Genomic DNA, 13,726 nt, shown 5'->3' with positions numbered 1-13,726 from the left:
GTGGCCATCTGACAGCAATGAGGATCCTGTGAATGAAGTGGGAGGGGTTTGCGAGTTTAGAGCGATTCCTCAGTGGAACAGGCTTCTTCAGGAGGTGGTGGGCTCTCCTTCCTTGGAGGTTTTTAAACAGAGGCTAGATAGCCATCTGACAGCGATGAAGATCCTGTGAATTTAGGGGGAGGTGTTTGTGAGTTTCCTGCATTGTGCAGGGGATTGGACTAGATGACCCTGGAGGTCCCTTCCAACTCTGTGATTCTATGATTCTAAGAACTTCCTGACAGTGAGAGCGGTTCCTCAGTGGAACAAGCTTCCTCCTTGGGAGGTGGTGGGCTCTCCTTCCTTGGAGGTTTTTCAACAGAGGCTAGGTGGCCATCTGACAGCAATGAGGATCCTGTGAATGAAGTGGGAGGGGGTTGCGAGTTTAGAGCGATTCCTCAGTGGAACAGGCTTCTTCAGGAGGTGGTGGGCTCTCCTTCCTTGGAGGTTTTTAAACAGAGGCTAGATAGCCATCTGACAGCGATGAAGATCCTGTGAATTTAGGGGGAGGTGTTTGTGAGTTTCCTGCATTGTGCAGGGGATTGGACTAGATGACCCTGGAGGTCCCTTCCAACTCTGTGATTCTATGATTCTAAGAACTTCCTGACAGTGAGAGCGGTTCCTCAGTGGAACAGGCTTCCTCCTGGGGAGGTGGTGGGCTCTCCTTCCTTGGAGATTTTTCAACAGAGGCTAGATGGCCACCTGACAACAATGGAGATCCTGTGAATTTAGGGGGATGGGTTTGTGAGTTTAGAGCGGTTCCTCAGTGGAACAGGCTTCCTCGGGAGGTGGTGGGCTCTCCTTCCTTGGAGGTTTTTCAGCAGAGGCTAGATGGCCGTCTGATAGCAATGAGGATCCTGTGGATTTAGGGGGAGGGGTTTGTGAGTTTAGAGCGGTTCCTCAGTGGAACAGGCTTCCTCGGGAGGTGGTGGGCTCTCCTTCCTTGGAGGTTTTTCAGCAGAGGCTAGATGGCCGTCTGACAGCAATGAGGATCCTGTGAATTTAGGGGGATGGGTTTGTGAGTTTAGAGCGGTTCCTCAGTGGAACAGGCTTCCTCGGGAGGTGGTGGGCTCTCCTTCCTTGGAGGTTTTTTAACAGAGGCTAGATGGCCATCTGACAGCAATGAAGATCCTGTGAATTTAGGGGGAGGGGTTTGTGAGTTTCCTGCATTGTGCAGGGCGTTGGACTAGATGACCCTGGAGGTCCCTTTCAACTCTATGATCTGTCAGTGGCTACTCGCCATGGTGACTCAAGCAAACATCCCCGTTCAGAGACCATCAGTCTCTAAATCCCAGTGCCAGGAGAAAACAGCAGGGGAAAGTGTTGGACTCTGCCCTGTTGTTGGCCCTCCAGAGGAACTGGTTGGCCACGGCGTGAGACAGGAGGCTGGACTGGATGGACCGTCCCTGATCTGACCCAGCAGGGCTTTTCTGATGTTCTTCTCAAGGGAAGGCCTCGGCCTCTCTGCCCTGTTGTTGGCCCTGCAGAGGAACTGGTTGGCCACTGTGTGAGACAGGAGACTGGACAAGAGGGATGCTCCCTGGTCTGATCCAGCAGGGCTCTTCTGAGGTTCTTAGGAAGACCTCGGCCTCTCTGCCCTGTTGTTGACCTTCTAGAGGAACTGATTGGCCACTGTGTGAGCCAGGAGGCTGGTCTGATCCAGAAGGGCTGCTCTTATGTTCTTAATAAAAAAGAGAAAGCACACAGAACTCCATCCGAAATGTCTTTAAGGGTTCCTTTCCACTTTTTTTGTAGAAGTGATCTTCAGCTGTCTGCCCCATGCAGGTGATCGGGAGGGAGGGGGGGAGAGCCAGGCCTGCCCGCTTTTTCATCCCTGCTGATGGACAGGGATGGAATTCTAGCAGGAGTTCCTTTGCATATTAGGCCACCCCCCCCCATGTAGCCAGTCCTCCCAGAGCTTACAAAATAAGAGCCTTGTCGACTCATGGAGGATTGGCTACATCAGGGGGTGTGGCCTAACATGCAAAGGAGCTCCTGCTAGAATTCCACCCCTGGGCCACACCTCCCTGATGTAGCCAATCCTCTGAGAGTTTACAGGGCTCTTCTTACAGGGCCTTCTGTAAGCTCCAGGAGGATTGGCTACCTCAGGGGGTGTGGCCTAATATGCAAAGGAGCTCCTGCTGGAATTCCACCCCCACTGGTGGATGTTTCTTCTGGCTTACAAGAGGCCTCGCGGAGCAGACAGCAAAATGTGTTTAAGGCGGCCCAGGTCCAATGCTCGAAGTAACGGCTTGTTTCCCTCTCCTGCCATAACCCAGGGTGCTTCTATGAGGGCGTCACTGTTAGCAACGGACAGATTTTTGCCGACCCGGGAGACTCCCTCTGCTCCCAGTGTACGTGCCGGGTGAGTGCCAGAGCGCCAAAGGTGGGTTGGGGATGAGGCAGAAGGAGGGTTGCCAAGACTAATTCAAGAAATATCTGGGAACTTTGGGGGTGGAGCCAGGAAACGTTGGGGTGGAGCCAGGAGGTGTTGGGGTGGAGCCAGGAGGTGTTGGGGTGGAGCCCAGAGACATTGGGGTGAAGCCAGGAGGTGTTGGGGTGGAGCCAGGAGATATTGAGGTGGAGCCAGGAGGTGTTGGGGTGGAGCCAGGAGATGTTGGGGTGGAGCCAGTAGGTATTGGGGGAGGTGTTGGGGTGGAGCCAGGAGGTGTTGGGGTGGAGCCCAGAGACATTGGGGTGGAGCCAGGAGGTGTTGGGGTGAAGCCAGGAGGTGTTGGGGTGGAGCCAGGAGGTATTGAGGTGGAGCCAGGAGGTGTTGGGGTGGAGCCAGGAGGTATTGAGGTGGAGCCAGGAGGTGTTGGGGTGGAGCCAGGAGATGTTGGGGTGGAGCCAGTAGGTATTGGGGGAGGTGTTGGGGTGGAGCCAGGAGGTGTTGGGGTGGAGCCAGGAGACATTGGGGTGGAGCCAGGAGGTGTTGGAGTAGAGCCAGGAGACGTTGGGGTGGAGCCAGGAGGTGTTGGGGTGGAGCCAGGAGACATTGGGGTGGAGCCAGGAGGTGTTGTGGTGGAACCAGGAGACATTGGGGTGGAGCCAGGAGGTGTTGGGGTGGAGCCAGGAGACGTTGGGGTGGAGCCAGGAGATATTGGGGGAGGTGTTGGGGTGGAGCCAGAAGGTATTGGGGGAGGTGTTGTGGTGGAGCCAGGAGGTGTTGGGGTGGAGCCAGGAGGTGTTGGGGTGGAGCCCAGAGACATTGGGGTGGAGCCAGGAGGTGTTGGGGTGGAGCCAGGAGGTATTGAGGTGGAGCCAGGAGGTGTTGGGGTGGAGCCAGGAGATGTTGGGGTGGAGCCAGTAGGTATTGGGGGTGTTGGGGTGGAGCCAGGAGGTGTTGGGGTGGAGCCAGGAGACATTGGGGTGAAGCCAGGAGGTGTTGGGGTGGAGCCAGGAGGTGTTGGGGTGGAGCCAGGAGGTATTGAGGTGGAGCCAGGAGGTGTTGGGGTGGAGCCAGGAGATGTTGGGGTGGAGCCAGTAGGTATTGGGGGAGGTGTTGGGGTGGAGCCAGGAGGTGTTGGGGTGGAGCCCAGAGACATTGGGGTGGAGGCAGGAGGTGTTGGGGTGAAGCCAGAAGGTGTTGGGGTGGAGCCAGGAGGTATTGAGGTGGAGCCAGGAGGTGTTGGGGTGGAGCCAGGAGATGTTGGGGTGGAGCCAGTAGGTATTGGGGGAGGTGTTGGGGTGGAGCCAGGAGGTGTTGGGGTGGAGCCAGGAGGTATTGAGGTGGAGCCAGGAGGTGTTGGGGGAGATGTTGGGGTGGAGCCAGAAGGTATTGGGGGAGGTGTTGGGGTGGAGCCAGGAGGTGTTGGGGTGGAGCCAGGAGACATTGGGGTGGAGCCAGGAGGTGTTGGAGTAGAGCCAGGAGACGTTGGGGTGGAGCCAGGAGGTGTTGGGGTGGAGCCAGGAGGTGTTGGGGTGGAGCCAGGAGACATTGGGGTGGAGCCAGGAGGTGTTGGGGTGGAGCCAGGAGACATTGGGGTGGAGCCAGGATGTGTTGTGGTGGAACCAGGAGACGTTGGGGTGGAGCCAGGAGGTGTTGGGGTGGAGCCAGGAGGTGTTGGGGTGGAGCCAGGAGGTGTTGGGGTGGAGCCAGGAGACATTGGGGTGGAGCCAGGAGACATTGGGGTGGAGCCAGGAGGTGTTGTGGTGGAACCAGGAGACATTGGGGTGGAGCCAGGAGGTGTTGGGGCGGAGCCAGGAGACGTTGGGGTGGAGCCAGGAGATATTGGGGGAGGTGTTGGGGTGGAGCCAGAAGGTATTGGGGGAGGTGTTGTGGTGGAGCCAGGAGGTGTTGGGGTGGAGCCAGGAGGTATTGGGGGAGGTGTTGTGGTGGAGCCAGGAGGTGTTGGGGTGGAGCCAGGAGGTGTTGGGGTGGAGCCCAGAGACATTGGGGTGGAGCCAGGAGGTATTGAGGTGGAGCCAGGAGGTGTTGGGGTGGGGCCAGGAGATGTTGGGGTGGAGCCAGTAGGTATTGGGGGTGTTGGGGTGGAGCCAGGAGGTGTTGGGGTGGAGCCCAGAGACATTGGGGTGAAGCCAGGAGGTGTTGGGGTGGAGCCAGGAGGTGTTGGGGTGGAGCCAGGAGGTATTGAGGTGGAGCCAGGAGGTGTTGGGGTGGAGCCAGGAGATGTTGGGGTGGAGCCAGGAGGTATTGGGGGAGGTGTTGGGGTGGAGCCAGGAGGTGTTGGGGTGGAGCCCAGAGACATTGGGGTGGAGCCAGGAGGTGTTGGGGTGGAGCCAGGAGGTATTGAGGTGGAGCCAGGAGGTGTTGGGGTGGAGCCAGGAGATGTTGGGGTGGAGCCAGTAGGTATTGGGGGAGGTGTTGGGGTGGAGCCAGGAGGTGTTGGGGTGGAGCCAGGAGACATTGGGGTGGAGCCAGGAGGTGTTGGAGTAGAGCCAGGAGACGTTGGGGTGGAGCCAGGAGACATTGGGGTGGAGCCAGGAGGTGTTGTGGTGGAACCAGCAGACATTGCGGTGGAGCCAGGAGGTGTTGGGGTGGAGCCAGGAGACGTTGGGGTGGAGCCAGGAGATATTGGGGGAGGTGTTGGGGTGGAGCCAGAAGGTATTGGGGGAGGTGTTGGGGTGGAGCCAGGAGGTGTTGGAGTGGAGCCAGGAGACATTGGGGTGGAGCCAGGAGGTGTTGGGGTGGAGCCAGGAGACATTGGGGTGGGGCCAGGAGGTGCTGGGTGGAGCCAGGAGACATTGGGGTGGAGCCAGGAGGTGTTGGGGTGGAGCCAGGAGACGTTGGAGGAAGAGCCTGGAGCAGGGTTCTGACAAGTACCAATTGAACTCCAAAAGGAGTTCCGGTCATCACATTTAAAGGGCCCACACGCCTTTTAAATGCCTTTCCTCCTTTGGAAACAATGGATAGGGGCACCTTCTTTGGGGGCTCATAGAATTGGGCCCCCTGCTCCAATCCTTTTGAAACTTGGAGGGTGTTTTGAGGAGAGGCACTGGGTGCTATGCTGCAAATTCGGTGCCTCTACCTCAAACAAACAGGGACTCCCAGAATTCCAGATTCCCACAGGTCAGTTCTCCATTATACCCTATGGGAATCAGTCTTTCTTTTGAAATAAGTTTCTTTTTATTGAGTATACAATGTTACTACTGCAGAAGGTCTTTGAGAGTGATAACATACATTGAAAAGGCACTAGCATATATGGGGGCACATCAAAGGACAGGGGCCTCTAAATCATTCTCAAAACAAAGTTATTTTCACTTTCTAAGGTGTTTGATTCACACGCTGGCTATCTCCCCTTCCTGGGCCATCCAGCCTCCCCCTTTCGGCCGATGTCCTTGCAGCGGCTGGGAAGCGGCGGGGCCTCCCTCTGGTCTTCCCGCCCTTTATGGCCTCTGGCGCCCTGCTCTTTCCCTCCCCCTGGTTGGCATACCTAGCATTCTATCAAAGGGCCCTAGGGTTAGTTCTAAGCAAATAAACAGTATAGGCAATGTGGTTAGGATCAATAGGATGCAATTGAACACAAGCTGACACACTGTTTCCAGGCTCCACCCCCCAAATCTCCAGGTATTTCCCAACCCAGACCTGGCAACGGTAGTCTGGAGCCAGATTTTGTTTAAATCACAAGTTCACCAATGTCTCTGAGTGGGACAGATGACCTCAAGGGACTTGGATGCGTTTCAGAATTTGAGGTCGAGGATGAACAGCGATACGAACTCACTTCCTGCGACCAGCGCAATGCAAGGTGCAGCAAAACGGACTGGCTTTTTGTTTCCTGCAGGGTGGTTCTGTCCAGTGCCTGAGGAAGCTCTGTGCACCGGCCCCCTGTGCCTATCCGGTTCCTGGTCCATGCGCCTGCCCCCTGTGCCAAGGTGAGTGGGCCTGAGGAACGGAGAGATGGGAGATATCTGGGGTTGGTTGTTGTAGATTTCCCAGACCGCGTGGCCCTGGTCTTGGCATTGTGAGACCTGACGTTTATCCGGCAAATGTGACTGGCATCCTCAAAGGTATAACCCAGAAAACTGACTTCTCTCTGGGTCAAACTGAGAAGAAGATGGCAGGCAGGTAATCCATATCTACTCAGGCAGGTGGGGTAGGGCTGAGTCGTTATCTTGCGGGAGCTTCCAGGGCTGTGGCATGCTAATAGAGGAGCTTCCCTGAGGAGGTTCTTTTGTATCTGGATTGCTATAGAAATTCTAATCTTATCTGTAGTGCTGTTGTAAGCTGAAGGGCATTTCGTGCTTTTCAGGACTGGAAGCCATGCCCTGTTCATTTTGAAACTTCCTTTCTTCCTGTTGAAATTGTGTTTATGGATTTCAAGGGCTTCCCTGTGTAACTGGATGTGTTGTCCAGCATTACAGAGTCTTGGAATAAGATACCACATCCTGTTTGAGTTTGCTATGTTCAGCCACTGCCAATTTTTTCAGGTTGGCCAAGTCTGCCATGTCCTTCATGGTCTTTTATTCTTGTCTAGATGCTATGTTGTAGGGCTGTGGTCTCTGCATGTAAAGGTATCTGCAGGCAGGATGCTGTAAACTCACGCTGGCAGTGGCTCTACTGGGTCTCAGGCCGAGGTCTTTCCCATCACCTCCTGCCTGGTCCTTCTAACTGGAGATGCCGGGGATTGAACCTGGGACCTTCTGCATGCCAAGCAGAGGGCTCCTGCCACTGAGCCACAGCCCCACTTCATGGCTCTCCAGGGGTCTCAGGTGGAGGTCTTTCCCATCCCCTCCTGCCTGGTCCTTTTAACTGGAGAGGCCGGGGATTGAACCTGGGACCTTCTGTTTACCAAGCAGAGGCTCTGCCACTGAGCCACAGCCCCACTTCATGGCTCTCCAGGGTCTCAGGCTGAGGTCTTTCCCATCCCCTCCTGCCTGGTCCTTCCAACTGGAGATGCCGGGGATTGAACCTGGGACCTTCTGCATGCCAAGCAGAGGCTTTGCCACTGAGCCACAGCCCCACTTCATGGCTCTCCAGGGTCTCAGGTGGAGGTCTTTCCATCCCCTCCTGCCTGGTCCTTTTAACTGGAGAGGCCGGGGATTGAACCTGGGACCTTCTGTTTACCAAGCAGAGGCTCTGCCACTGAGCCACAGCCCCACTTCATGGCTCTCCAGGGTCTCAGGCTGAGGCCTTTCCCATCACCTCCTGCCTGGTCCTTTTAACTGGAGATGCCAGGGATTGAACCTGGGACCTTCCACATGCCAAGCAGAGGCTCTGCCACTGAGCCACAGCCCCACTTCATGGCTCTCCAGGGTCTCAGGCTGAGGTCTTTCCCATCACCTCCTGCCTGGTCCTTCTAACTGGAGATGCTGGGGATTGAACCTGGGAACCTTCTCCTTACCAAGCAGAGGCTCTGCCACTGAGCCACAGCCCCACTTCATGGCTCTCCAGGGTCTCAGGCTGAGGTCTTTCCTAGGCAGCCCCCCCTTTTCTCCTGGGGAACTGACCTCCGTCGCCCAGAGGTCGGCAACCCTATCTGTAAGGACACAGCCTGGGATCTGGGCGGGGTGGGCCCGCAGGGCTCTGAACCCGCTTCCGTTTCTCCAGGCTGTAACTTCCAAGGGCACCAGTACAAGGACAGAGAGACTTTGCGGCCCCAAGCAAACCCTGTGAAGAATGTCGCTGCCTGGTAAGTGCTGGGGGTGGGTGGGGCGGGGCAGATTGACTCTGGACAAAGCAGGGGGGGGGTCCTGTCACTATACCGGGCAGGGCAAGGGGCTTCAGGCACCTTTCAGACTGGCCAGGCCTCCTCGGGTACCACTCAGCCTATTTGCATGTATGGGAACTGACCAGGGACTGTGATGCTGTAAGAGTCAGTGTGGTGTAGTGGTTAAGAGTTAGAATCGGGGGCGTCAAACTCATTTGCCACGAAGGCCGGATTGGACATAAAGGAGACCTTGTCGGGCCGGGCCGTAGGTGCCGTAAAATGTAATGCCAGCGGCGGAGATATCGGCTTGATTTAGGACAGTGTGAAAGTAGGAATCTTGGATCAGGTTTTGAAGCTGGTCGAAGCTCTAAGCGAAACGAGGGAAAATGAAGTGCTCCCTCGTCGCTGCGCTGTGGGGCTGTGTTAAGAATACGTCGTTGGAATACAATGCTACGACTTCTGGACTCCTCAGGAACAATTTTGAGCCGTGGATCCGTGAAGATTTGGAGGACCGTTCTTTGTTTAATGGACATTAAGTCGTAATACTGTGTGCAGTTCTGGTCACCGGACCTCAAAAAGGATATTATAGCATTGGAAAAAGTGCAGAAAAGGGCAATGATTACAGGTTTGGAACACTTTCCCTATGAAGAAAGGTTAAAACGCTTGGGGCTCTTTAGGTTGGAGAAACGTAGACTGCGGGTTGACATGATAGAGGTTTACAAGATTATGCATTGGATGGAGAGGGTAGAGAAAGAAGTCCTTTTCTCCCTTTCTCACAATACAAGAACTCGTGGGCATTCGATGAAATTGCTGAGCAGTCGGGTTAGAACGGATAAAAGGAGGTACTTCTTCACCCAAAGGGTGATTAACATGTGGAATTCACTGCCACAGGAGGTGGTGGCGGCTACAAACATAGCCAGCTTCAAGAGGGGGTTAGATAAAAATATGGAGCAGAGGTCCATCAGTGGCTGTTAGCCACAGTGGCTATTAGCCACAGCCGCACGGGTTCCGTGACATCCAGCCTCCAAACTGATACAAGGAAGCACAACTCAGACAAAAATTATATTCTTCTGAAACACTCTCATACAAAACACTCAATAATGCAAAAGCAGGGACCAAGATTCCAAGTGCTTCCATTACATAAGAGAAGCCATGTTGGATCAGGCCAGTGGCCCATCCAGTCCAACACTCTGTATCACGCAGTGGCCAAAAATTTATATATATATATATATATATATAAATAAATTTTTGGCCACTGTGTGATACAGAGTGTTGGACTGGATGGGCCATTGGCCTGATCCAACATGGCTTCTCTTATGTAAATAAATTTTTGGCCACTGTGTGATACAGAGTGTTGGACTGGATGGGCCACTGGCCTGATCCAACATGGCTTCTCTTATGTTCTTATGTAATGGAAGCACTTGGAATCCCGTGCGGTTTTCTTCTGTCACTCTCTACATGATTCTCTTGTTGGTTTCTCAAGTCTGGAGGACCCCCAGCCCGACGGCAGGGAGCTGGCCTCCGAGGGCATTCCCCGCCCCCAAAGAGCCTCATCACTGCACAACTACCCCTAACCACAATGACATCACCCGGAAGTCATTGCACTTGGGACGTCAGGCCGGGGACACTCTAGGATTTGCGGTGAAGCTCTATGGTACCATGGAGCTTTAATCGCGAATCCTAGAGCGTCCTTGGTGTGACACTCTAGGAATTGCTGTAAAACTCTATGACACTAGAGAACAGTCCCCCGCCGTAGCGACGGAGGGACATGGCCACCCTGAGGAGACGCCGACCTCCATTCTGGGGCGCTGAGCTTCATGAGGGACCTGAGACTTCGACCTTCCCTGACCACTCTGTTTGCCTCCTCCTCTTCTTGGCGCTGCTCCCCAGAGAGGAGAGGTGTCCTGTGGGGCCCGCCTGTGCCCGTGCCGCCCCTGCTCCCACCCTGCGCAAGACCCCTGTGGATGTCCCATATGCGACGGCTGCAGCTTCCATGGCCGAGACTGCGGAGACGGCGAGCGCTTCCTTGACCCCCAGGACGCCTGCCGCCAGTGCACCTGCTTGGTAAGGAAGGGTGCTGTGGAGGGTCCCCTTGGGGGGTGGGCAACCCAACCCTTGCAGTGGAGAAAGAGCTTTCTGTCCTTCCTCCCCTCCAGCCACTAAGGGGTTCCAACTCCACATTGGGGAATCCCTGGATATTTGGGGGGGTGGAGCCTGGAGGGGGAGGGGTTTAGGGAGGGGAGGACCCTCAGCAAGGAAGTGATGTCAGAGCGCCCTACCCTCCCAGCAGCCACTTTCTCTCGTCTCTGATCAGGGAAAAGACGGTCTGCATTTATGGTTCACTGAAGCCCCCTATAGACTTTTTTGCACAAAACGGGGGGACATGAGTGATGGCGTATGGTTTGGAAGAGAGTGATTAGAGAGAGATTAGAGAGGGCGATTAGAGTCAAGGAAGTTGTACCAGTTGTAGACCGATCCAGCGGGCAGCCGTGTCGGTCTGAAGCAGTAGAACAAAGCAGGAGTCAAGGGCACCTTTAAGACCAACCAAGTTTTATTCAGAACGTCAGCTTTCGTGTGCTCCCAAGCACGCTTCATCAGACGAGGGAATCGGGTACAGTGAGCAGAGCTGCCACATAGCTGGTAGGCGGTGGTTTAGAATGCAAAATGGTACAAACCTAAGATTCAATGACAGGATAGTAAAATTAACAAATTGAACAAATTGTTTTATTGGTTTCTCATGAGGATGAGAAACCAATAAAACAGCAATGTCAAAATGTGAGAATGTCTGTTAATCTATTCTTAGAGCCTGGGCCAACTGAAATTGAAAAATATTCCCTTCCTTTTCTCATATTTCCCATGTTTCTTTTTTTCTGTTCTATTTTTTTTCTCTTTTCTGTTTTTAATTTTATGTATGTTGCTTAAAATTTTATTTTATTTTATTTTATTTAAAAAAAGAGTAACAACAAGCCAAAACAGCCATTTTCTCTTGGGGAACTGACTGCTGTCCTCTGGAGATCAGCTCTAATTGTGGGAGATCTCCAGCCCTCACCGGAAGGTGGCAACTTTTCACTTTCTCTCCTGGCAGCAGAACGCAACCTGGACTTTTAGCGCTTCCTCCAACTCTGTCCTCAAAGCCCACTGTTCCCCCCTAGCCATAACCTCGCCTCCTGTTTTCCTTCCTGCAGTTGAAGTTAGAGGCACCAAATTTGTAGCATAGCCTCCAGTGCCTCTCCCAAAATACCCTCCAAGTTTCAAAAAGGTTGGACCAGGGGGTCCAATTCTCTGAACTCTCTTTGGAGTTCAATTATGCTGGTCACAACCTTCATAGAATCATATTGTTGGAAGGGATCTCCAGGGTCATCTAGTCCAACCCCCTGCACAATGCAGGAAACTCACAAACACCTCCCCCTAAATTCACAGGATCTTCATTGCTGTCAGATGGCCATCTAGCCTCTGTCAAAAACCTCCAGGAAGGAGAGCCCACCACCTGCCCAGGAGGAAGCCTGTTACACTGAGGATTGCTCTAACGGTCAGGAAGTTCTTCCTAATGTTGAGCCGGAAACTCTTGATTTAATTTCAACCCACTGGTTCTGGTCCTACCTTCCAGGGCCACAGAAAATAATTCCACACCATCCTCTATAACACAGCCCTTCAAGGACTTGAAGATGGTGATCCTATCACCTCTCAGCCAGCCTCCTCTCCAGGCTAAACTCCCCAGCTCTTTCAACCTTTCCTCAAATGACTTGGTCTCCAGACCCCCTCCCCATCTCATCGCCCTCCTCTGGACCCGTTCCAGCTTGTCTATATTCTTCTTAAAATGTGGTGCCCAAATCTGAACACAAGGCTCCAAGTGAGGTCTTACCAGAGCAGAGCAGAGCAGAGTGATCTGGACACTAGACTTCTGTTGATACAGCCCCAAAATTGCATTTGCCTTTTTAGCCACCGCATCACACTCTTGACGCATGTTCATCATCATTGTCCACTAAGATCCTTTTCGCACAGACTACTGCTAAACAAGTCTCCCCCATCCTATACCGTGCATTGGATTTTTCCTACCTAAGTGCAGAACTTTACATTTATCCCTGTTAAAATTCATTTTATTGATTTTAGCCCCGTTTTCCAGCCTGTCAAGGTCATCCTGTATCCCAGGGGTGACCAACGGTAGCTCTCCAGATGTTTTTTGCCTACAACTCCCATCAGCCCCAGCCAGCATGGCCAATGTAGGCAAAAAACATCTGGAGAGCTACCGTTGGCCACCCCTGCTGTATCCTGTTTCGGTCTTCTTCTGTGTTTGCAACTCCTCCCAATTCAGTATCATCTGCAAATTTAATAAGCAGTCCCTCTGTTCCTTCATCCAAATCGAGATGTTGAACAAAACAGGTCCCAGGACCTTATTCCTGGCTCTACCCCCAAAGTCCGCAGATATTTCTTGAATTGGACTTGGCAACCCTATCCACTTCTTATGTGATTTTGGGCTCCGGGTGGCTTGCTGGCTTTTTGACTGGTGGGGAGAGGCAGCCAAGGAGAGCCCCTAGGTGAGCGAGGCCTGCTTGGGGTGGCTGGATCTCTAGCTAGCCAGAGCAGGCTTCGCTCACCCGGGGCTCTCCTTTCTTGCATCAGGTTGCTGCCCTTATCCACTGAAATCCGCTGTGACTTGATCCTTTACGCTGTTATAAATCCTTGTAGCTTCCATAAAATGTTTTCCTTTTATTCCTGAGAGTTAAATGGCCTTAACGTTGATCATTTTATTGCTTTGCAACTTTAAAGTTATCTTACCTTTGTTTCTTCACCTCCTTGAATACCTATTGAAGGTGCTGGCTAGAAATGCGGCAAATAAATTGATACCCACCGCTGTTCCTCTTCCACAGGGCGGCACCGTGACATGCCTGCCCACAGCCGTGCCCAGCCACGTCTTGCCAGAACCCAGTCGCTGTGCCTGGAGAATGCTGCCCGAAATGCACAGGAACCTGCCTCTACCAGGGCGTCTCTACCAGAGTGGCGAGACCTTCCCTTCACCACAAGACGCTTGCCAGAGCTGCAGATGCTTGGTCAGTAGGGTGTGGAAACAAGTGGGGCAGGCAGAATAACCCCTGTGGGGAATGGAAGGCCAGTGTGAGGTAGTGGTGGGGATCTAGGGTTGGCAAGTCCCTCACAACCTCCGGCGGATGATTGGTTTCGCGCGCACAGGGATGACGATGTGCGCAGCGCGATGATGTTGCTCTAGCAATTTGGAAGGGGAAACTCTACAGTACCATAGAGTTTTCTCTTCAAATTGCTAGAGTGTCTGGGGGGAAACCATAGAGTTTTCCCTTCCAAATTGTTAGAGTGCCTGGGGAAACCATAGAGTTTTCCCTTCCAAATTTCTAGCGTGTCTGGGAAAACCATAGAGTTTCCCTTCAAATTGCTAGAGTGTCCGGGAAAACCATAGAGTTTTCCCTTTCAAATTGCTAGAGTGTCTGAGGAAAACCATAGAGTTTTCTCTTCCAAATTGCTAGAGTGTCTGGGGAAACCCATGGAGGGGGGGATATAAGTTGAACGTAATAAATAAATTAATAATAAATTCCCTTCCAAATTGCTAG

At 53.3% G+C, this 13,726-nt stretch overlaps 1 protein-coding gene across 1 annotated transcript in view; it reads left to right on the top strand.

Moving 5' to 3' along the window:
• KCP (kielin cysteine rich BMP regulator) overlaps positions 1-13,726 on the top strand; it is a 152,762-nt gene that overhangs the window by 77,765 nt on the left and 61,271 nt on the right. Inside the window, exons 26-30 of the mRNA XM_060244477.1 lie at positions 2,316-2,401; positions 6,282-6,372; positions 9,631-9,788; positions 10,038-10,211; positions 13,016-13,195. Coding sequence (XP_060100460.1) covers positions 2,316-2,401; positions 6,282-6,372; positions 9,631-9,788; positions 10,038-10,211; positions 13,016-13,195 — 689 coding nt within the window. The remainder of the gene's footprint in view (positions 1-2,315; positions 2,402-6,281; positions 6,373-9,630; positions 9,789-10,037; positions 10,212-13,015; positions 13,196-13,726) is intronic.

This window comes from Heteronotia binoei, chromosome 8 (assembly GCF_032191835.1).
Source record: "Heteronotia binoei isolate CCM8104 ecotype False Entrance Well chromosome 8, APGP_CSIRO_Hbin_v1, whole genome shotgun sequence".
NCBI classification, from domain to species: domain Eukaryota; kingdom Metazoa; phylum Chordata; class Lepidosauria; order Squamata; family Gekkonidae; genus Heteronotia; species Heteronotia binoei.
The sequence above is the reverse complement of the archived record's forward strand: the minus strand, read 5'-3'. Positions and strand labels throughout refer to the sequence as shown.